This window comes from Xenopus laevis, chromosome 2L, assembly GCF_017654675.1.
Source record: "Xenopus laevis strain J_2021 chromosome 2L, Xenopus_laevis_v10.1, whole genome shotgun sequence".
Taxonomy (NCBI): Eukaryota; Metazoa; Chordata; class Amphibia; order Anura; family Pipidae; genus Xenopus; species Xenopus laevis.
Genome location: NC_054373.1, coordinates 142,955,267 through 142,978,100, shown reverse-complemented (window position 1 = coordinate 142,978,100; position 22,834 = coordinate 142,955,267). Strand labels below are relative to the sequence as shown.

At 39.3% G+C, this 22,834-nt stretch overlaps 1 protein-coding gene across 6 annotated transcripts in view; it reads left to right on the top strand.

The window, feature by feature from the left end:
• kmt2d.L (lysine methyltransferase 2D L homeolog) overlaps positions 1 to 22,408 on the top strand; it is a 99,348-nt gene extending 76,940 nt beyond the window's left edge. For all 6 annotated transcript variants that reach the window (XM_041582489.1, XM_018247369.2, XM_018247368.2 and 3 more), the window contains 14 exons: positions 6,398 to 6,565; positions 6,684 to 6,840; positions 7,036 to 7,108; positions 7,448 to 7,623; positions 8,228 to 8,382; positions 8,474 to 8,609; positions 11,320 to 11,444; positions 11,536 to 12,676; positions 16,388 to 16,524; positions 16,683 to 16,813; positions 18,007 to 18,292; positions 19,340 to 19,413; positions 19,518 to 19,626; positions 19,713 to 22,408. In XM_041582489.1, the coding sequence (XP_041438423.1) occupies positions 6,398 to 6,565; positions 6,684 to 6,840; positions 7,036 to 7,108; positions 7,448 to 7,623; positions 8,228 to 8,382; positions 8,474 to 8,609; positions 11,320 to 11,444; positions 11,536 to 12,676; positions 16,388 to 16,524; positions 16,683 to 16,813; positions 18,007 to 18,292; positions 19,340 to 19,413; positions 19,518 to 19,626; positions 19,713 to 19,805 (2,961 nt within the window). In that variant the 3' untranslated portion in view covers positions 19,806 to 22,408. The remainder of the gene's footprint in view (positions 1 to 6,397; positions 6,566 to 6,683; positions 6,841 to 7,035; positions 7,109 to 7,447; positions 7,624 to 8,227; positions 8,383 to 8,473; positions 8,610 to 11,319; positions 11,445 to 11,535; positions 12,677 to 16,387; positions 16,525 to 16,682; positions 16,814 to 18,006; positions 18,293 to 19,339; positions 19,414 to 19,517; positions 19,627 to 19,712) is intronic.
• The last annotated feature ends 426 nt before the right edge of the window (positions 22,409 to 22,834 follow it).

Sequence of the window (22,834 nt, the reverse complement as noted above, 5' to 3'; positions counted from 1 at the left end):
TTTGACGCAAGTTCGCGAATATGTTCGCGAACTTTTTTTCCGACGTTCGCTACATCCCTAGTATTTAATTATGTAGGTAAAAAGCAGTTCAATTGTAGAGCGCTGTTCAGACCCCGAGGGGATACGCACTCTAATTCAAATGTCCAAAATGCCTCCCTTTGGCGTAATATTCGATCCACATCACCCCCTGTGGTAAATCTGGGATACAGTCTATGGACATGCATTTAAATGATGAAGCTGGATGTTTTGCTTGTAGCCAGTGTTATGCTACTGGCTGTTTCGAATATCCTGCTTAGTCTCCTTCCTTGGTTTTGGATCCAATGCAGCTCGAATAGCTGCACGGTGCATACTAATTCATTCCCTCAATTGTCTGTTTGTTTTCCCACAATATAGGAGTCCACTCGGACACTTAATTATACATACAACATTTCATGAGGTGCAAGTAAGTCTGTGTTTAATGTGGTATGCTTTACCACTATGCCGATGATGGAAATTATCCCCTGTGATTAAAGATACAGTTCCCACATTTAAATGAACCTGTTCTCTGTACTTGCTGCCGAGTGGTATTATACTTGCTTACCGGATCAGTGGGGGACAGTAGTTCCTTCAGATTTTTATTCCTTCTGTATCCAATTTGGATCCTCTTCTTGTTAATTGCAGTGAGTTCCATGTCCGTCTTGATGATCGTCCAGTGCTGTAACACAGAATCCCTAATCAGCGGGGTATGGGTATCATAAGTGGTGGTATAAATCATCGTATCATCACTTTTCGTATGCCCAATCTCAATATGAACATCAATCCTAATAATAGCATTCCGGTCAAGGGACATGGCCCACTGTTTAACCTCATCAACCAATTTCCTTGGATACCCCCTCTCTAGAAATTTCTGTGCCATTGCATTTAAAGCCAAAATCGTCTCCTGTTCCTCGCTAGTTATGTGCACCACACGCATCATCTGTTACTTAGGGAGTGAGTGTAACAAATGTTTGGGATGACTGCTGGTATAATGCAACAAGCTATTCCTATCTGTGGCCTTATGGTAAATCTTGGTTTGGAGCTTGTTTGCTGCTTAATTCTTATATTTAGTGACATCCAACAATTGTTTACTACTGGTATTTTTATGCATTGTAAACTGTATACTTGAAGGCAATTGATTCAAGTCATCCACAAGATTTATCCAAGTATCCTCAGGTCCAAACCATAAAAAGAACAAATCAATGTAGCGCCTATAGTAGCCCCCAAATTGTCAAAATAGTGGATGATTCAATATGTACTTAGTTTCGTAACATATGCATGTACGAATTTGCATAAGAAGACGCCACATTAGAACCCATGGCGGTCCCGGAGAGCTGTAAATAGAATTGCTTCTCAAACTTAAAATAGTTCTTATGTAATATAAAATCCAACAAGGATATTACAAATTCATTCGGTGGACCTTTATACAAAATGTTGTCACTCATTAACTCTGTGGTTTCTTCCAGCAATATGTGGTATGCAAGTGTACAAACTAGGTACGTCCATAGTGACAAACAGGAAATTTGGATTATCATAGTTCATACTGTCTATGACTCGTAGGAAATCAGCCGTACCCTGTAAAAAAGAGCCAGTCCCACATATCAAGGGTTGCAGTCATCTATCTACATATTTTGCCACCTTCTAAGTTAAGGAACCTACTGCAGATATTATAGGTGGATGTATGAGATTTTTGTGAATTTTGGGTAAAGTGTATATAACTGGTCTTACTGGAAACTTTACATAAAGTCCATCTCTCTAGTCACATGTTATCCAGCCACTCTGACAGGCTTCATCCAACATCTTCTTAAGTTGTAACTGAAATGAATTAGTTGGGTCTTGAACACAGCTAGAGTCCAATAATTGCCCCAGTAACTCAGACCTGTAATACTGATAATCCAGAACCACTACCGCTCCACCCTTATCTGCCGGTTTAAATATTATTTAAGATCTCTCCTGTAATGTTTTTAATATAGCACACTCCTTTTGGGTATAAATTCCCTTATGTTGGATTACCTCTGGAGTTTGCAGAACTGTGTCGTTAATCATGCGTGAATATGTGCGTAGAGAGGTATTGTAAGTACCAGGATTAAAGTCATTCCGGGGTTTAAAGCTCCTAACCCTATCCCCCTCTTCGTTTAATGTAGGGAATTTTTGTTTAAAATACTCCTTAAGCCGTAAGGACCGTGAAAAATTATAGTTGTCCACAACATACCTAAATTTATGCGGCTTCACTGATGGTACAAACGATAAGCCTTGTGATAAGACACTTACCTCTCCTTTAATTTTGTTTTCCTGTTACACATGGTATCTCTTATCACAATATGCATTGGATTAGTTTTATGTAATAATATTGTAAGTTAAGCACATGTCACTTAAATAATATATAATAAGAAGTCTTTAATCCTATTTAAATGATGTGCACTAAGTACTTTTATATTCTGCACCAATCACTTTAATGCTTTGAATGTGATGTCATTCCTTAATTACTTGTGATCTATTGGCTATATATATATATATATATATATATATATATATATATATATATATATATATATATATATATATATATATATATATATATATATATACAAAATCCAAAAAATCCAGCGCACTCCGTTCACAAGTATAGTATAGACCCAGGTGCTACCGACTGTGGCTGTAGTATCCAATAATCCAAAAAAAGTAGAGGTGCACACTGGGATTTGAAAAACAGTTAAAACTTCAGCTTTATTATAAATTACATTTAAAAGGAACTGGTCGACGTTTCGGTCTCTGTCTAAGACCTTTCTCAAGACCCTGTTCACAGTGCAAATGTGCTACTTAAATAGATCCACATCCCAACACACCCATCCCAGCACCCGCCCCCAGATCATGTGGTTAAAATCTTAAACATACAAAGGTAAGTGAGTATCTAATACAGTGATACAAAAGTTAAAATCACTATTAAAAACCACAGAGACCAAAATGGAAACAATAATGACAATCACTTTGAGTTGTAACATCCAAATAGATAAATTGGCAACATCACAGGGATGGAAACATATTAGCGTTGATTGAGAAAGCAGTTCAAGGGGCAAAATTCATTCAAACCATGGGGTGTAACAGTATTCAATTTATGAATCCAAAAAGACTCCCTCTGAAGGAGTAACTTGGATCTGTCACCCCCTCTACGTAATGGTGGAATGTGATCAATTGCCATATATCTGAATGTGGGTAACCTATGCCCTTTCTCTAAGAAGTGTTTCGCTACTGGCTTATTAGTCTTGCCGTCTCTAAATGCTGTGCTGATGGCAGATCGATGCCCATCCATTCTCAAACGCAGGGTCTGGTCGGTTTTACCGACATAGGCAAGACCGCATGGGCATGTAATTAAATAAACCACGTGTGTGGTCGTACAGGTAATATGATGTCGTATTGTACACCGTTTCCCTGTTTGTGGGTGGTTAAATGAAACCCCAGGGGTCATATATCTGCAGGACGTGCAGTTTGGACAGCGGAAAGACCCCAGTTTGCCACCGGCTAGCCAGCCGCTAGATTTACTCTGATAACAACTCACTGGGTCATTCTTTACCAGCAAGTCCCTCAGGTTTACACCACGTTTAAAACTTATCATAGGCGGACCATTAGTTATTTTATTCAATTCAGTGTCAGCCTCAATAATGTTCCATTTCTCTTGAATATGTTTCCTTAAATCCTGTGAATGTTCATTATAGGTAGTACTAAATGTTAAACCACATGCCCTGTTATGTGATCTCGCCGGATCAGAGCAGTGCCTCCTCGCCACCTCAAGTGCACTATGTAGCATATCAGATGGATATCCACGTTCCCTAAAACGTTGCCACATATCATCCAACTGTTGCTCCGCCCGCTGTTGAAGTGAGTTGTTACGTAGTACTCTACAAAATTGCGATATGGGGATAGACTTTTTCATATGACTAGGGTGACAACTCCTATAGTGCAGCAAAACATTTTTGTCCGTAGGTTTTCGGAACAAAGTATAATGTACCCGACCAGGACTAAGGGATAATTCCACATCTAAAAAATGTATTTTAGATGAACTGATCTCGTAGGTAAAACGAACAGGGCTATCGAGACTATTAAGTTCCTCTACCAACTCAATGAACTCGTGTACTTCCCCCCGCCATATCAGGAGCATGTCATCGATGAAGCGCCGGAAAAAAATCAGCTTACCTTGGCAGCGTGGTACAATGTGGTGCTGCTCGTATTGGTGCATAAACAGGTTAGCGGGCGCCATGGCTGCCCCCATGGCCGTCCCCGCAACCTGTAGAAAATACTCATTCTCAAAGCGAAAATAATTCAATGTTAAGGCCAAGTTCAATAATTCCAGTACTAGTTCAATAGGTGGACCCACATACATTTTAGAATCCAACAAAGACCGCCTTACTGCGTCAAGACCCTCTGTGTGGGGTATTATTGTATACAAACTAACCACATCCATGGTTATCAAATGGCAAGTATCATTCATAGGCAAATCCAAGTATCTAAGGGCCTCAAGCAAGTGTGGTGTATCTCGCAAGTAAGTAGGGGTCTCTCTAACTACAGGTTGCAGTAAGGTGTCTAGGTAAAGACCAATAGGGTGAAGTAAAGAGTTACGACTCGAAACAATGGGGCGGCCTGGTGGATTGATCAGACTTTTATGAACCTTGGGGAGGGTGTATAGTATGGGACATACAGGGAACTCATTGGTCAAAAATGTTTTCAATGTGTTATCTATCATGTTATTCGCAAAGGCCAGATTGATCAGTGTATCCACCTGAGATTTAAACACTCTAACAGGATCCCCTGTAAGCAATTTATATACTGAAACATCGACTAATTGTTGCTTTATCTCTAGGCGGTAGTCAGAATAGTTCATCAAAACAATACCCCCACCCTTGTCCGCTGGGCGAATCACAATGCTGGTATCAGAAGAAAGAGATTTAATGGCAGCTCTTTCAGAGTGAGATAGATTATCCGGGCCCCTAGGCTTGACTGTTTTTCAAATCCCAGTGTGCACCTCTACTTTTTTTGGATTATTATATATATATATATATATATATATATATATATATATATATATATATATATATATAACAAACAGGGGAAAGTTGTGCTCACCACTAGTTTTTAAAATCATTAGGCGGGGGTGCAATGAGGGTGTGACCACAAAAAACATATAGACAAATACAAGATTCCTCTGCACTCAACCCATTATCAATATATTTAAGACAGCGACATTTTGTGCATACTGCTACTGAAAAATGCCTTACCCTTTAAACAAAACAGGGATTGTTTGTCCATATATTGCAATATATTTAAGCTGGGCAACTACGTCAAAGTCATCCCATATCTGGCCAGTCCTATGCTCAATTTTCATCTGATTCATTAAGAATTCTATGGTTTAATTATACATTTTATAAAAGGGACGAATACGTTTTACCTGCAACTTACTAGCTGCTTTCAAAGAAAAACTACCAAACTTGGCTGCCCTTTTATTAGACACCAGTGGGATCACCTGACTATAGTTGGAGGGGGTGGGAGCTACAACATGGAGCTGGTCACTGCTCTTGTAGAACTATAACAAACAAGGGAAAGTTGTGCTCACCACTAGTTTTTAAAATCAATAGGCGGGGGTGCAATGAGGGTGTGACCACAAAATACATATAGACAAATACAAGAGTCCTCTGCACTCAACCCATTATCAATATATTTAAGACAGCGACATTTTGTGCATACTGCTACTGAAAAATGCCTTACCCTTTAAACAAAACAGGGATTGTTTGTCCATATATTGCAATATATTTAAGCTGGCCAACTACGTCAAAGTCATCCCATATCTGGCCAGTCCTATGCTCAATTTTCATCTGATTCATTAAGAATTCTATGGTTTAATTATACATTTTGTAGCTCCCACCCCCTCCAACTATAGTCAGGTGATCCCACCGGTGTCTAATAAAAGGGCAGCCAAGTTTGGGAGTTTTACTTTGAAAGCAGCTAGTAAGTTGCAGGTAAAACGTATTCGTCCCTTTTATAAAATGTATAATTAAACCATAGAATTCTTAATGAATCAGATGAAAATTGAGCATAGGACTGGCCAGATATGGGATGACTTTGACGTAGTTGGCCAGCTTAAATATATTGCAATATATGGACAAACAATCCCTGTTTTGTTTAAAGGGTAAGGCATTTTTCAGTAGCAGTATGCACAAAATGTCGCTGTCTTAAATATATTGATAATGGGTTGAGTGCAGAGGAATCTTGTATTTGTCTATATATATATATATATATATATATATATATATATATATATATATATATATATATTTATATATATATATATATATATATATATATATAATCAAATATTAACTTTGTTTTCTAGGAACTTTCTCTGTTACCACTTGTGGAGCCTTCAATCACAGCCAATTTCAGCCTTTTTGCTCCATTTGGTAGTAGCAGCCCTGTTAATGGCAAATGCCCTCTTAAAGGATCTTTTGGCAGTGGAGCCCTGGAGAGCATCCCAGACTATTACACACAGCTACTTAATAAGGTATGTGTTCTGATTTGCTGAGCTCAATAAATATTAGTTGAGGGAGACCCATGTTAAAATTTCAGAATGCCTCTGTTGACTTTCTGTCATGCTAATACATTATTGTTTTGTTTTTAAGAATAACCTCAGTAACCCTCCAACACCTCCAAGCTCGCTGCCGCCCACTCCACCTCCCTCTGTGCAGCAGAAAATGGTTAATGGGGTTACAGCAGCAGATGATCTGAGTGATGCAAAGAAAGAAACTGAAAGCAGTGTAGAAACCGAGGATAAGAAAGGTGAGCTTTTCAAAATGTTATGATTTCTGAAGAGCCTTGTCTAATTTTCATTTATTATTCTTTATACAGGATTCTGGTTGTGCAGTGCTTAAAAACATGCCTACTTTGGTAGCTGGTGTGTGGGTTGTCTGTGCTCTAGTTTTATTGTATCCTAGCTTCAAATATTCCATAATAAACAATGTCTCTGCTCTTAAGGTACGGTTGAACGTAGCCTGGACCTGTTGGCAGCATTACCTACCCCTCCACATAATCAATGTGAAGATGTCCGGTAAGAAAGCAAACTAATATTTACTAAGACTTTATAAAGCAAGCTGTGTATTCTGTTTACATTTTTTTTTAAAAAAACAACTCAAAATCCTCACCAAACTCAAATGTGATTTATTTATTAAAAAAAAATCTGAAAGTCAGGAATGTGTATAAAATTGTACTTTGTTTGTTATTGGCACACTTGAGGGACACAAGGCTTCCCAAATGCATTGTAATTTTGTGCATATAAATGTCTGGTTAATTTTTCCACCAACTCTTTCTGTAAAGTGGATGCCTATAGATAAATTGCTGGAATGTTTTCTCTGTACGTATTACTTACATGTGGCAATGATATTTACAGGATGGAGAGTGATGAGGAAAGTGATGTCCCTGATAGCATTGTGCCAGCTTCCTCCCCAGAGAGTGTCCTTGGCGAGGAAACTCCGAGGTTTCCCACACTCTGTGAAGTAAAGGAAGAAGAGGAGGAGAGATCCTTGTCACCAGTCATACCTCTTATTCCTGTTTGCTCCATACCAGGTTAGTGCTTATATGTGCCTTTCCACATTGTGGTTGCGTGTTCTATAGGCGCACAGAGGTTTTCTCCACCAACAGGTTTCTAATATAATTTGATTTTCACTTTATGTATACACTGCTTAAAAATAGTTATGTAAACAGGTATTAGGCAGTAAAATGCCCTCAGCTGTTGCTTTTTTTTAAAATAAATTTAGTTAACAATATATACTGTTATTCGCTGCAGTATTAATGTGCCCCGCATCCTCTGTTTGAGTACGACCCCTAAATGTACACAGTAATTGCTGGGTGGAGCAGCCATAAGTCACAGCTTAAGCTCTTCCTTTCTATCTTGGTAAAAAAAAATCCTGTTGTGGTCACATGACCTAGAGGCTGCAACTGTCTGACAAAATATCCATATCTGTTACACAACTTGTATACGTTAATTAATAATACAGCAGTACATGTAGATACTAGTCATCTGACCACTGCAGAGTGAATGTCTGGCTCATTTTCCAGTGGAATAGTGGGGAAAAAGGAGCAGGCGCTGGGGTGATCGGCATATAGGTAGTTGATAGAAATTTGCACGGTTTGGTTTCTCTAACATCGATACATCATTTTGCAACTACAGTGTTCCCAGATGTGAAGCCTGCTGAGACATTGGAAGCTATACCAGAGCATTCTGGGAAGGTACTTGTGACTTCTGCTGGGGGAACTGTTTCATGGGAAAAGTCAAAGGGCAGTGAAGTGTCTGTTATGCTCACCGTATCGGCGGCAGCAGCTAAGGTAAAAAGTCACATTATTAAACACCTCAGAGCTCCATTCATAAGTCTTCATCCGTTATTTATAATTTCATTTTTGTGCTCTTCACCTGTAGAGTCTGAATGGTGTTGTTGCAGCAGTTGCTGATCTGCTGAGTATCACGTTACCAAGTTCCTATGAGGTACTTTTTCCAGAGAGGGGTCTCAAAAGTACTGTAGAGGTAAAGAAGCCTGAAGATTCCTCCACAGATGGTAAGTAACAGGTGTTGCTAAGCACGGTGTATCATATAGATTGGTTGCACGTGGAACATTTTTCTTGCATTGCTTTCGGGGTCAGACCATTCTGACCAGCATTCTCACCCCCCAAAGAGCTACACAATTACCATTGAAACTTAAAGGAAAACTATACCCCACAAATGAATACTCGAGCAACAGATAGTTTATAGCAAATGATATACTTTAGATTAAAAAATGTCTACCGTTTTTATAAGAAACCTGACTGTATGCAGTGAAATTCTCCCTTCATTTACTGCTGTGGATAGGAATTGTCAGACGGTCCCTAAATGCTCTGCAGGGAAACAATCATACTTATGAACAGCAGGTGGAGCCCCACCTTACTTCCCAGCCATGCAGAACTCAAGCAGCTTTGTTTCCTTGAAGAGCAGTCCGCGACTGTGTAGAGATTAGTATTGGATTATATTTTTGCCTTTACATCCCCTTTACTGTATCCAACTCCAGCTGCAGGGACACAGATCATGGAGCCAGATTTAAACAGATAAACTAGGATTCTATTTGGGGGATTATTTTGCTGCAGCCACTGGTTCTGCATAGTTGGACAAAGATTGTATTAAACAATTCAAAAACTATAAAATCCACATTAAATTACATAACAACACAGGACCCAGTGCAGTCTGTCTATTCTGATTATTAATCAGTCTTGCTGTATTGGCTTCTATGACAGATATTATTTGATTTATGCTGTTTTGATCATTTATGACTATCCCTAAGCAGCCCAGACCACACTGAGCATGCGCAGTCTTTGTCTTGCAATGATGTTTAAAGGGATACTGTCATAGAAAAAAAACATTTTTTTCAAAATGAATCAATTAATAGTACTGCTCCAGCAGAATTCTGCACTGAAATCCATTTCTCAAAAGAGCAAACAGGTTTTTTTTTATATTCAATTTTGAAATCTGACATGGGGCTAGACATATTGCCAATTTCCCAGCTGCCCCAAGTCATGTGACTTGTGCTCTGATAAACTTCAATCACTCTTTACTGCTGTACTGCAAGTTGGAGTGATATCACCCCCCTCCCTTCCCCCCCCCCAGCAGCCTAACAACAGAAAAAGGATCTGTTGTATCCGAAACGTCGCTATGTTACCTCTGGAATAAAAGCGGTTTTAATACCAAATTGGAGTGCTGCAATTCGTGTATATATTGAAGGAAAAACAGTAGCCTGCCAGAAAGCATTTCTCTCCTAAAGTGCAGGCACAAGTCAATGACTGGGGGCAGCTTGGAAATTGACAAAATGTCTAGCCCCATGTCAGATTTCAAAATTGAATATAAAAAAATCTGTTTGCTCTTTTGAGAAATGGATTTCAGTGCAGAATTCTGCTGGAGCAGCACTATTAACCGATGTGTTTTGAAAATTTTTTTTTTCCCCTGACAGTATCCCTTTAAAAAGTTACAAGATGATGTAAAACAATTTCATTTTTTGATATTACTGGCTTGAAAAAAAGCAGGGGTATGGCTTCAAACATTGCTGTAAACTGGTCTGTGCCATGTTCAAATAAAGGCCTTTTTTTTTCATTAACAAAGTGCTGTTCTTCTCTACGTTTGTTACTGGTCCTTTAACCAGAAATCCATAAAAAGTAGATAGAGATCTATAAAGATACTGTTGTTCAATTTTTTTTTTATTTTTTTTTTCAAATATTTCTAAGCAGGGATAATGTATTATTAAAAGATATTGATCTGATTATACACTAACACCTGTTGCAGATTTATAAAGGGTCGAATTGAAAATTCGAATTTTCTAAATTTCTTATGGTCAAAACTCTCAATTTCGGATAATGAATTATCGAAACTCGATTCGAATTTTATCAAACTCTAGCCCTTTAAAAATTCAAATTCGACTATTCGCCACCTAAAACCTGCCTAGTTCATGTATAAGTCAATGGGACAGGCCCAGGGACCAATTTATATGTTAGTAGCCTTTTCAGAGAAAAAAACTTGAATCGAGTTTAGTCGATTCATGTTTTTGAGTCGGTAAAAGTCGGGCCAGTTTTAGATATTCAATTCCCCAATTGAATTTTGAGTATATTCGAATTTATTACAGTTAAGAAAAAAATACATGAATTCGAAATTCGACCTTTGATAAATGTGCTTCTTAGCAGAGAACCCTATCTCCTGAGTATTCCAGATAATAAATCCTATACATGCTTTAAATGAATTAGTTCAGTATAAAAATAACTGGGTAAATAGGCTGTGCAAAATAAAAAATGTAACTAATATAGTTAGTCAAAAATGTAATGTATAAAGGCTGGAGTGACTGGATGTGTAACATAATAGCCAGAACACTACTTCCTGCTTTTCACCTCTCCAGGCAGTAACCAATCAGAGACTTGAGGGGGGGGCACATGGGTCATAACTGTTGCTTTTGAATCTGAGCTGAATGCTGAGGATCAATTGCAAACTCACTGAATAGTTATGTCCCATGTGGCCCCCCTTCAAGTCGCTGACTAACTCATAGTTGGAGAGCTGAAAAGCAGGATGTTGGATTCTGGCTATTATGTTACACATCCAGTCACTCCAGCCTTTATACATTACATTTTTTCCTAACTATATTAGAAACATTTTTTATTTTGCACAGCCTATCTATTTACCCAGTTTTTATTTGTACACTGAACTTGTTCCTTTAAGTATTTAATGAACTGATTTAGGTCTTCTTTGTTCATTTTTAGGTGAGAAGGAAAAGTCTCAAATGGGGAAAACAGAAAACAGTACAGACTGGCTAAAGCAGCTTGACGCTGTACTTCCTGGTTATACGCTGAAGAATGAGCTGGACATTCTTACTCTGTTAGCACAGGTATGTGTTGCTCTGCTATTAAAGATAACGTGTTTGCTGTATTCAGACATGCCATCACATGCGTTTTTTTTTTTTTAAATTCCAATTCTAGGAAGAGAATGTGATTGAGAATCCTGCACATCATTATTACATGAACAATGTGTCTAACCTAGATGTGCGCCAGCTTCCAGTGTTACCTGAAGTATCTTCTCCTCCACCATCTCCTTTTGTTCCATCTCCTGCTACCCCTGCAGAGCCTTCTGCTGAACCAGATCCCCCAGTACCTCTTGAGCCATTACCTATGCCTCCACCTATGTCTCCAGATAAAGAGGACTGTAAGGACATGGCCAAAATTAAGCAACGTGCACGACCACCAGAGGATGTCATTGAGGAGCCTAAGCCACGAATAAAAAAATGGAAAGGTGTTCGCTGGAAGCGTCTGCATATACTGATCACGTTTCAGAAAATTGGCACGCGGCATTGTGAAAAAGAAATATGTGAGGTAATAGAAAGACTAGGGACCACTTTAAGGCCGGAAACCTTACCTCCAGACCTTCGCAAATGCTGCTTCTGTCATGAAGAAGGTGATGGAACTACTGATGGACCAGGTCGCTTGCTTAATTTGGACCTTGATCTTTGGGTGCATCTTAACTGTGCCCTGTGGTCTACAGAGGTGTATGAGACGCAAGGTGGAGCACTAATAAATGTGGAAGTTGCCCTTCATCGAGGCTTGCTTACCAAGTGTAGTCTGTGCCAGAAAACTGGAGCCACCAATAGCTGCAACCGCCTTCGTTGCCCAAACGTGTATCATTTTGCCTGTGCCATCCGTGCAAAGTGTATGTTCTTTAAGGATAAGACTATGTTGTGTCCGATGCACAAATTAAAGGGGCCGTGTGAGCAGGAGTTGAGCTGTTTTACAGTCTTCCGACGTGTATATATAGAAAGAGATGAGATTAATCAAATTGCCAGTATTATCCAACGTGGCGATCGCATCAACATGTTTAGGGTTGGAGGACTTGTTTTTCATGCCATTGGTCAGCTTCTCCCCCATCAGATGCAGGATTTCCATAGTGTGACTGCCCTCTACCCTGTGGGATATGAGTCCACACGAATTTATTGGAGTATGCGGCATAGCCATCGTCGCTGCTGTTATCGGTGCAGAGTGTGTGACAACAATGGAAACCCTGAATTCACTGTCCAAGTTATTGAGTACGGCTATGAGGATGTAATACTCACTGACTCCTCTCCTCAAGGTGAGTGCCATGGAAGGTATTGGCTTAATTGACAATTTCAGGCTATTGCACAAATTATATTTTTTGCTATTGTCTCTCTGCAGCATACATGGACAATTTCTTACTATCAACTCAAGCATCTGCTGTATGCAGAGTAGTTTCCCGTTCTTCTTTTAAACGTGCTGGCTGGCTGGCACTGGGAATTTTAAACAGAGCTGGGCCAAGTAGTATTTGCTCCCAAGGCAACCCTAAACCCAGAGCCCTGCTTGTACACACCCCACCAGCTTGTACGCCACTTACCTATCGATAGGACTGCAACGGCATAACCCCCGCTACTCTGCTTGCTTACCCGCTGCCAGTTTGACATGCTTCCATGCGTTCTCTCAAAACTGAATAAAACAAAGTAAAAGTAGAGATAGATTTGTTTGATTTCTGACATTCACAAACCTCTATCTCCGTTTTAATGAATTGTCCCCCTTAGACTTAGTATAAATCTGTTTTCAGGCTTCATTCATTGGTCTCCATTCTTCTGGCTTCTTACTGTGCTCCCAGATTTTTTTTTTTTTTTGACAAGCCACAAATAATGTGATAATGATAATTGGATGTAAACTTTACTTTTTATTTTTAAATTAACCTAATTACATGCATGTTTATTAAATATAGGTTCCCCCATAACACCTGGTACAGTTGATCCAGACAGGCTGCATAAGTGAGCTTTCTCTAATAGCAGAAGCTGCAGCCGAATGATCGACTTAATCAAATGAATTCTTTGTTGATACTATCTCCCCTGCAGGTTTACTGGAACCTTTACTGGAAGCTTCTAGCCTCTTCTCACCTTACCACCTTCCCGCTTGATCCAATTCCCTCAAAACTTCTCCGCAATACCAATCCTTGTCTAATCAAAGCCTTAACTCACCTATTTAATCTTTCGCTCTCAACTGGACTGTTTCCTTCTCAACTAAAACATGCTCTTGTCACCCCCATTCTGAAAAAACCCTCTCTTGATCCCTCCAATCTTGACAACCTCTGATCTATCTCTCTGCTACCTTTCATCTCTAAACTACTTGAGCACCTAGTCTACAACCGACTAACCTCATTCCTCTCTGACAATAAACTGCTGGACCCCCTACAATCTGGTTTTAAGCCACAACACTCCACGGAAACTGCCCTGACTCGACTAACTAATGACCTTTTAACCGCTAAAGCCAACAATCATTTCTCACTACTAATACTGCTTGATCTCTCAGCTGCATTTGACACTGTAGATCACCCTCTCCTCCTCCAGTCCCTCCATTCGCTTGGCCTTCGTGACACAGCCCTGTCCTGGTTCTCTTCTTACATCACCAATCGTTCCTTCAGTGTCTCCTACAATGGAGTAGCATCTTCTCCCCTACCTCTTTCTGTTGGAGTTCCTCAAGGCTCTGTTCTGGGACCATTACTATTCTCTCTCTATACTTCCTCCCTCGGCAAATTTATCAACTCATATGGTTTCCACTACCACCTCTATGCTGACAATACTCGGATCTATCTCTCATCTCCTGATCTCAACCCAGAACTCCTAACTCGCGTCTCCTCCTGCCTGTCCGCTATCTCTACCTGGATTTCACAACGCTACCTTAAATTAAACCTCTCTAAAACTGAAATGGTTCTCTTTCCTCCAACTAACACCAGTAACATCCCGGAAGTATCCATCATAGCTAAAAATTCCACTATCACCCCCTCTCCCCAGGCCCGGTGCCTTGGGGTTATCCTAGATTCTGCCCTGTCATTCACTCCTCATCCAGTCACTTATTAAATCATGACACTTCCACCTAAGGAACATATCCAAAATACGATCATTTATCACCCAAGATGCTGCCAAAATTCTTATTCACTCTCTCATCATATCGCGTCTAAACTACTGTAACTCTCTTTTAATTGGCCTCCCCCTCCAGAGACTGTCACCTCTCCAGTCCATAATGAACACTGCTGCGAGGCCAGTATCGGACTGGGACACCAGGGGCCCACCCAAAAACCTTTGACTAGGGGCCCACCAATTAATCTTAGACCAGTAATATTATTAGTAATATTATTCTTAGTAATATTATTCTTTCTCTCCTCACTCAATCTCTATTCTCCTAGTCTCTTTTCTTTACACTATAATCTATTATTCCATCTATTTCTCATAGAAATAAGGAATGGCCATGAAATAGGCGAAATGTCTAGCAGCATAAGGGCCCGCTGACACCTTGGCCCACCGGGACTTTTCCTGGTATCCCTGTGGGCCAGTCCGACACTGTGCGAGGCTCATACACCTCAGCAACCGCTCCTCCTCTGCCTTGCCATTCTGTCAATCCCTGCACTGGCTTCCGTTACTTTTCAGAATCAAATTCAACTTAATGACACTAACTTTCAAAGCACTTCATAACTCTGCCCCACCCTACATCTCTGAACTCATCTCTATATACTCACCCAATCGCTTACTACGCTCCTCTACTGACCTGCTACTCAACTCTTCTCTCATTACCTCCTCACATGCTCGCATTCAAGACTTTGCAAGGGCTGCACCCCTCCTCTGGAACGCTCTCCCACGGTCTGTCCGACTTTCTACCAACCTTTCTGCTTTCAAGAAATCTCTGAAAACACACTTCTTTCGAGAAGCCTACCCTCACTCTGCTTAACTACCAAACGCAACACCACATACAATACCACATTTCTCACCCACTTAATTCGAACTTGCCCACTCCCACACCTTGTGTATTACTCCCTTCCCTTTAGACTGTATGGCTATGCATAGGGCCTTCCTCACCTTCTTGTACCTGTATTGATTGTGATGTTTGTTACTCCATATGTTCTATGTATATAATTCATGTGATTTAGTTGTATAATCACATTTACTCTACAGTGCTAGGCAATATGTTGGCGCTATATAAATACATGTTAATAATAGTAATAATTATAACTTAAGGGGTCAATTTGTTCTGCTACAGGCATGCTGAAATGTCAGAGCTGACTCAAGCAACAGTGCATCCCATATAATGTCCACCCATTAGAGTATACTTGCATATGTGTTGTGTAGGTGTATTACTAAATATGATAGTAATTATTTAAGCTACATTTAATTGGATCTAAAAATGGGATTCAAATGTAGGGTAATAACTGAATATTCAGTTAAGGTGGATATCTATAGAGTGTATGTGCGTGTGTATATTGTGACTAACCAAATCAAGCTAAACTGATCACACACACACATTTCCATATTAGGGTGATTGAGCTTCAAGATAAGAGAGGAGTTATCACTTCAGTGTTGGACGGTGACCTCTACAACTAGAGAGTGCAATTACACTCTCTGCACAAGTAGAGCCAAATTGTGGTTTAAAAAACAAAACAGAAATTCAGCTCTTAAGTTACCAGAGGCGGCTTTTTTACCATCCCTGGTAACTTCCCTCTCACTTTGCGTCATGGGAGGATGCGGCCCTGATGGGATTATAGGGGGTTTGTCTTCATGAGAGGACCACTCACAGAATGATGGTATGGCTGTATAGCCAAAAACTATCCCCTTTTCTTAAACACGGTCTATATTGCTAGTAATGGGGAAAAAATGTGGCAATGCAGTATTTACAGTATTAATCTCTGAACTGCAAGTGAATCAAGTTGCATATGGTCAGATTATTTGTAATGCGGGAATAACTGTGCAGAACAAGGATGGCCACAAAAATATTTATACTTCTAATCAACAATTTTAACTTTCAGCTCTCTGGAATCGAGTTGCTGAACCTGTAGCCCGAATGAGGAGAGAGACTGGAATGCTTCGGCTTTTCCCAGAGTATCTGAAAGGAGAAGAGATGTTTGGGCTGACATTGCATGCAGTGCTGCGCATTGCTGAATCTGTAAGTAGAAGGCATAGGCTTTCTTTCATTTTGTTATGATATATGTAAGGATTTTGAATGATTTGATATTTGTTTAAACCTTTTCCTACTTCTTTCCATATCTATTCTTACCAGCATGTTAAGCTTGTTTTTTTTTTGTTTTTTTTCTTGCTTCTTAGTTGCCAGGAGTAGAGAATTGCCAGAACTATCTCTTCCGTTATGGCAAACATCCTTTAATGGAGCTGCCCCTCATGATCAACCCAACTGGCTGTGCCAGATCTGAGCCGAAGATCATGACCCATTACAAGCGGTGAGCCCTCAATGCTAATTCCTTTATTTCCCAACAACACAAGGACAGCACAGTCAATTCTGTTTCTTAATGTCAAAAATGCTTTACAAATACCTTCCCATCACCAGTAGTACTATCTTGTAGTGCAGCTTCCATGTTCCTCCAGCAAATGCTGCTGTCTTGTATTAGATGATTCACAAAAACTGTGGCCTGTGCATTTACGGAGCAAAAAATTGTTACCTTTATCTGGATTACAGCTATTCCTGTGTTCGGTTTGCCCATATTGTCCAATTAAATGTCCCCATGCACATGTATAAGCTGCCAACAGATTAAGTCTGCAGTTTATTGAGCAGTGTGGGGCCTTCCAACGGGCCAGATGTCTATAGGGCAGGTCTAAAAATACTATGCGATTGAGGATTGCGTGGGTTTGTTGATGCTGTCCTTGATCTCGCTGTCCATATTCTCCTTGTTGCCCGATATCACCCACCTCTTTGTATGTATACGTGTCCAGCGTAATGATGCATATGAGCAGCGAACTTCTGATCATTTTGTGTGACCATAATTGTGCAAACGCGACTCTGGAATCTATAGAGCCTTTACAACAAATATCATTCCACTGTTTTCATCTTAAAATTTGCATTAGATAATGTCCAGTTTTTCTCAGATTTATTTGTCTCCACAGCAGTCCAGTATTCTCACGAATGATCTTTAACAGACTTATCCATGTGACCATCTGTGGGTGTGCCTATTTGCACAAGAATGGTCTTATTCATTCATCTGCCTGTTGGATACTGTATGTCATATACAATCTTATAATGTACATAAATATTAAAGAACTGGTGTAATAATGGGCTTAGAGAGGGTATAAGAAATTCTGCCTGTACACACAAGCCAGATGTGAACTGCTACGTTCATGCATGGTGGTGCCTAGCTGGCCAATGGTTGAAATGTTGGGTATGTGATCAGGTACTGAATATTATTTCTGGCCAATATCATGGCCCACTTCTCAATCTGCTTAAACACAAGCTCCCTTGCTTCTGCTGTCCCTATCACCCCTTCCCCCCTCAAAAAAGTGCTTGTCGCTTACTAGGCCAAGACAATGTAAGTAACAATTCTAGGTTTTCTCTCCATATTCTGCCCCATTTGTGTGTATTTTTTTGGCTTTTATTTCTATGCTATGAAAAGTAATATTTGTGCTTAAAATTTCTCTCAAGGCCACACACTCTGAACAGTACTAGTATGTCCAAAGCCTACCAGAGCACCTTTACCGGGGAAATCAACACACCCTATAGCAAGCAGTTTGTGCACTCCAAATCATCTCAGTACAGACGGCTCAAAACTGAGTGGAAAAACAATGTGTATCTAGCTCGCTCACGGATCCAAGGCTTGGGGCTGTACGCATCCAAAGACCTTGAGAAGCACACCATGGTCATTGAGTATATAGGCACCATCATCAGGAATGAAGTGGCAAACAGACGGGAGAAGATCTATGAAGAACAGGTAGGCAGGAAGCAGTAACAAATACTGATTGTTTTTAGTGTTTAACATTATTTGCTTTTATCAGTGTTTGATCCTGTGAAAAGACATTTCTCCGAGGTTCTAAGGCACAGGGGAATTTGAGCACTTTGCAGAGAACAGTAACTCATTTAATGTTTTCTATGAACTGGGGTTGCCTTCTTGTTATTGTTTTATTAACAAACTTATTATTATTATGTATTTATATAGCGCCAACATATTGCGTAGCGCTGTGATCTATTAGTATTGTATAACAGGATTGTGTTGCTAAATTTTTTAGTTTAGTTGTAAACTTCACCTAAGTGAGAATGTTATGAAACTAATTAGTCAAATATGCTCAGCTACCAGTATGATAATTGGGTGTTGGACAGGGCCAATATCTCAAGTATTGGATTACAGTACACAATCAAATAAGAGATGCATTGGTTACTGAGAAGCTTACATTTCCATAACACTGACAAATCTTTTACAAAAATCTGGGACCCCTGGATCATAAAATATCCCCCGAGTGAAAATGCAAAAAAATTGTGTCTATAATAAACCCTAATGTATCAATAGAAGTAAATGATCCTGTCTAAAAACTACATATTTTAAAAATACTCACCAGACCTAGATTCAGTATAAAAATGATTAAGAAGTCCCACCCTCTTATTCACAGCTGGTTTATTGTTTTATAATAAATTTACACCGCAACCCTTCAATGTGCATCTTAAGAACTCTGGTAACCATGGTCCAAATTACCCTAGCAACCAGGTATTGATTTGAATAAGAGACTGGAATATGAATAGGAGAGGGCCTGAATAGAAAAATGAGTAATAAAAAAATTTGTGGCCTCACAGAGCACTTTTCAGAAGGGGACAGCAATGCCCATTTGAACGCTGCAAAGAGTCAGAAGAAAAAGGCAAATAATAAAAAAAAAAAATGAAAACCAAGTGAAAAGTTGTTTTGAATTGGCCATTCTATAATATACTAAAAGATACCTTTAATGTGGCACAATGGAAATATTAATAATTTATATTTTTTTCTGTCTAGAACCGAGGCATTTATATGTTTCGAATCAATAATGAACATGTCATTGATGCCACTCTTACTGGTGGGCCAGCCAGGTAAGGCCAATGTGTTAATGGCAGCATGACTACAAAAGATTGCAGAGTACGGGGTAGGGAGTGAATTGTAATTTCTGAAATGTTCTCTTAATCCTCAATTTAAGGTACATTAACCATTCATGCGCCCCCAACTGTGTTGCTGAGGTAGTCACTTTTGACAAAGAGGACAAGATCATTATCATCTCTAGTCGCCGGATTCCTAAAGGAGAGGAGGTATGTTTGGCGATAATACTGTAGGACAGAGAAAAAAAAAGTTTCACCCTGTAGTCTTTTCTAAATGCAATGGTTTCTGCTTGCAGCTTACATATGACTACCAGTTTGACTTTGAGGATGATCAGCACAAAATCCCTTGTCACTGTGGAGCATGGAATTGCCGGAAATGGATGAACTGAATAGGAGTGCGATGTTCTGAATGCCTCTTAATCATCCTGCACATCTGCCCTTTTGCAGAGAACCTGGGGATAGAGCACAGGACACCTAATGTGTCTCTGCCATCACCTCACCCCCATTTCTGCGGTTTAAGCCTTTCTTGATATGGCTGCAGGACTCAGGTAACCCTCTGCCTCTTAATCAAGTAAGGCAAGTACAGTGACGGCAGGAAAGCATTGCTACCAGTCTGATACCTTCTATGGTGAAAGGGATAAACCAGAAGAAAAGACCGTTCACTGAATACGAACAACCAGATGTGTTATGTGTAGCATCCTTCCTTCATCGAAGTTACAAGTGGTCTATGGAGTAAGGAACCTTTTTTTTTTAAATAAATTCTGATGACTTCTCTAAGTTGAGAGGTTCAGAAATGTAAAACAAAAAAAAATCAGTTCTTAGTTAACCAAGCAGTTTGACAATCCTAAATCTACTGGACCATCGGAGCGCAAGAGAGAGCACATGAGCCTGCAGACAAAGAGCACAGGAGATGCTTTCAGCGAGCGCCAAGAGACAGTCCCAAAGACTGTTACCTGTCACAGCTACCCAATCCCGGAGGCACCTGCCAGCACCTACCTCATCTGCCTGTTGGATAATATTGTGTATATGTGACACTCCCATGGCAAGCTATAATAGATAGCACCTCATGAACAGTGACACAGCTCACCTGGAGTTGTGCAATGAAAAGCTCTCCCACTGATAACTTTCTCAAGCTTTGTGGCCTGTCTCATGGCCTTTGATTTGGGCTTTGAGCAGGTAGAAGTGCACTAAGGGACATGCTTTCTGCAAACCACCTGCTTTCCCTCCACAGCACATTTCTCCCCCTATTCAATGCCCGATGATCTCATCCTTCTTAATACATGAAGCTTGAGAGGTTATGAGATCCTGCTGTGTATATGGGGTAGAGGATAATGCTATTACGGTAGAGATGTATGTGTGACTGTATGGATGTATGAATTAAGAATCCTTTGTAGCAGCTGTGTGTTCATTAAACTACTCCCCTAAACTGTATTGCTGTAAAGTCCAATATACAATTTACAGAACATTCTAGTAGTATATTTTTTTGAAGGTGATTTTTTTTTTTTTTTTTTTTTTTTTTTTTTTTTTAATCCTGGTTTTTGAAATGTACTGTCTATCCCACACATCCTTCAATATGCCCCTCACATGCATTAATCTAAAGCTGCTGCTTTTTTTCTTGGTATATACATAGACCCCCTCCTTTTTTTTTTTTTTTAAGCACAGTGCTTGGGTGGAAACAGGTGAAAGGGAGTTATTTATTTATACATGTAATTATATTTATGAATTAAAGCCTTGTGTGAGGGAAGTACAGGGTCAATTTTTATGACTGGCATGGTATTCCTGGGGTTTGCATAGCTGAAATGTTCAGTTATCGACTTCCAGTAATAAAGCAAAGGTGTACATGTAATGATTAAGCACTAGTGATGTCCTGGGAAGTGTGGTCAGTCCACATACTGGTTCTGCATAGAGTAGGTCACAATCCTTTTGCCTTCCAAGCTACATTTTTGTTTTAACCTGCTAGTGCTTTAAATGCAAGAAATGTTTTCTTTTTTAGTATGTGTGTACCAGAGCAGTGTGAAATTAGTCTTGTCCCCACAGCCACATGTCTGTGGATGTTACTTTAATAACAGACACAGCAATTATGTTTGAAGTGCACAGAAAAAGATTGATGGCAAGAATAGGCCAAGGGCATTTAAAATCAAAAACCGTGTGAATAGGAGAGGTAATTAAGTGCTGTTGCTTTTTAACACGAGCTGCTTCCACACCTGTTTTAAAAGCTGCAGACTTGTACAAATAAAAGGAAAGATAAGTGTAAATAAATGTAAGAAAATAGAAAAGAAATAATTAAAAAAAAAAATCAGAATGGCGTGCATAGTCGGCACCGTTTTAGCACGAAAAACCACTGGACACTATGAAAACCCTGCAAATTCCTAATGAAAAGGCCCCTCTTTCCCTCCAATTTCCCGCATCTTTCAACCGTGAATCTTCTGGGAGGGCAACAGGCTCTTCAGTGGAAGCCAACAGAAAAGTGATTCTAGATTATCATAGCTATAAATAGTTATGTAGCTTTTAGGTATACCCTATACAGGTTTTATTTTTTATATATATATAAAAAATATTATCCAGACCCAAGCTTGAAATACTTGATTTTTTTTTTCTGCTTGTATAAAAAAAAAAACTTTAAATTGCTGTGTTTGATTTTAATTTTGGTCTTCACTTGCAAATATTCGGTTTTCATTTTATAAATATATATATATATATATATATATTTCCTTTTTTGCCATTTCCATTTTTTATTGACAATTCTATGAGGAGGTGTAATTTGTGTGGTAAGAATTCTGTACAGAAGATTTGTCCATGGTAGAAAATATAAAATTATTCCTTTTTAAAAAAAAAAAGAAAAAAAAATGAAAATACTTGTACGTGGCATGTTTTGTATTGAATATAATTTTGAAATGTATATAATTTATGTGAAAGGGGGCAAGTAAGAGAAGTCTCATTTGCTTCTTTTTGGTTTGTTTTTAAAGGACAAATAAAATGCATTTTAAATACACAATGGCATGTTGCATTACTTATTCATCAGTCTGCTAATATACAATACAATATACAATGTGCCCATGGCCAGTAACCCGCAGCAACCAATCAATTAACTTGATAAAGAGTTTTGACCCAAAACATGTTGTTAACCACAACCTATAATAAAAGTATTTGCAGTGATCTGCTGGCGTTCTCCTTCCATTTTTTGTTTATTGACACAGTGGAGTTGCAAGCACGGGGCAACTATATGGAAGTTGAACACAATATTTAACTTATGTTATACAGACCACCACCAACCCGTTTGCCTTTCAACCAATCAAATTGTAACATTCACCTGCAGCTATCTGAAAAAAGCCAATCACTGAATGGTTGGTATGGGTTACTGTCCATGGACAAACATGCCTGGTATTGATAACTGAGCCCCTAGAGCAGGGACCCCAAC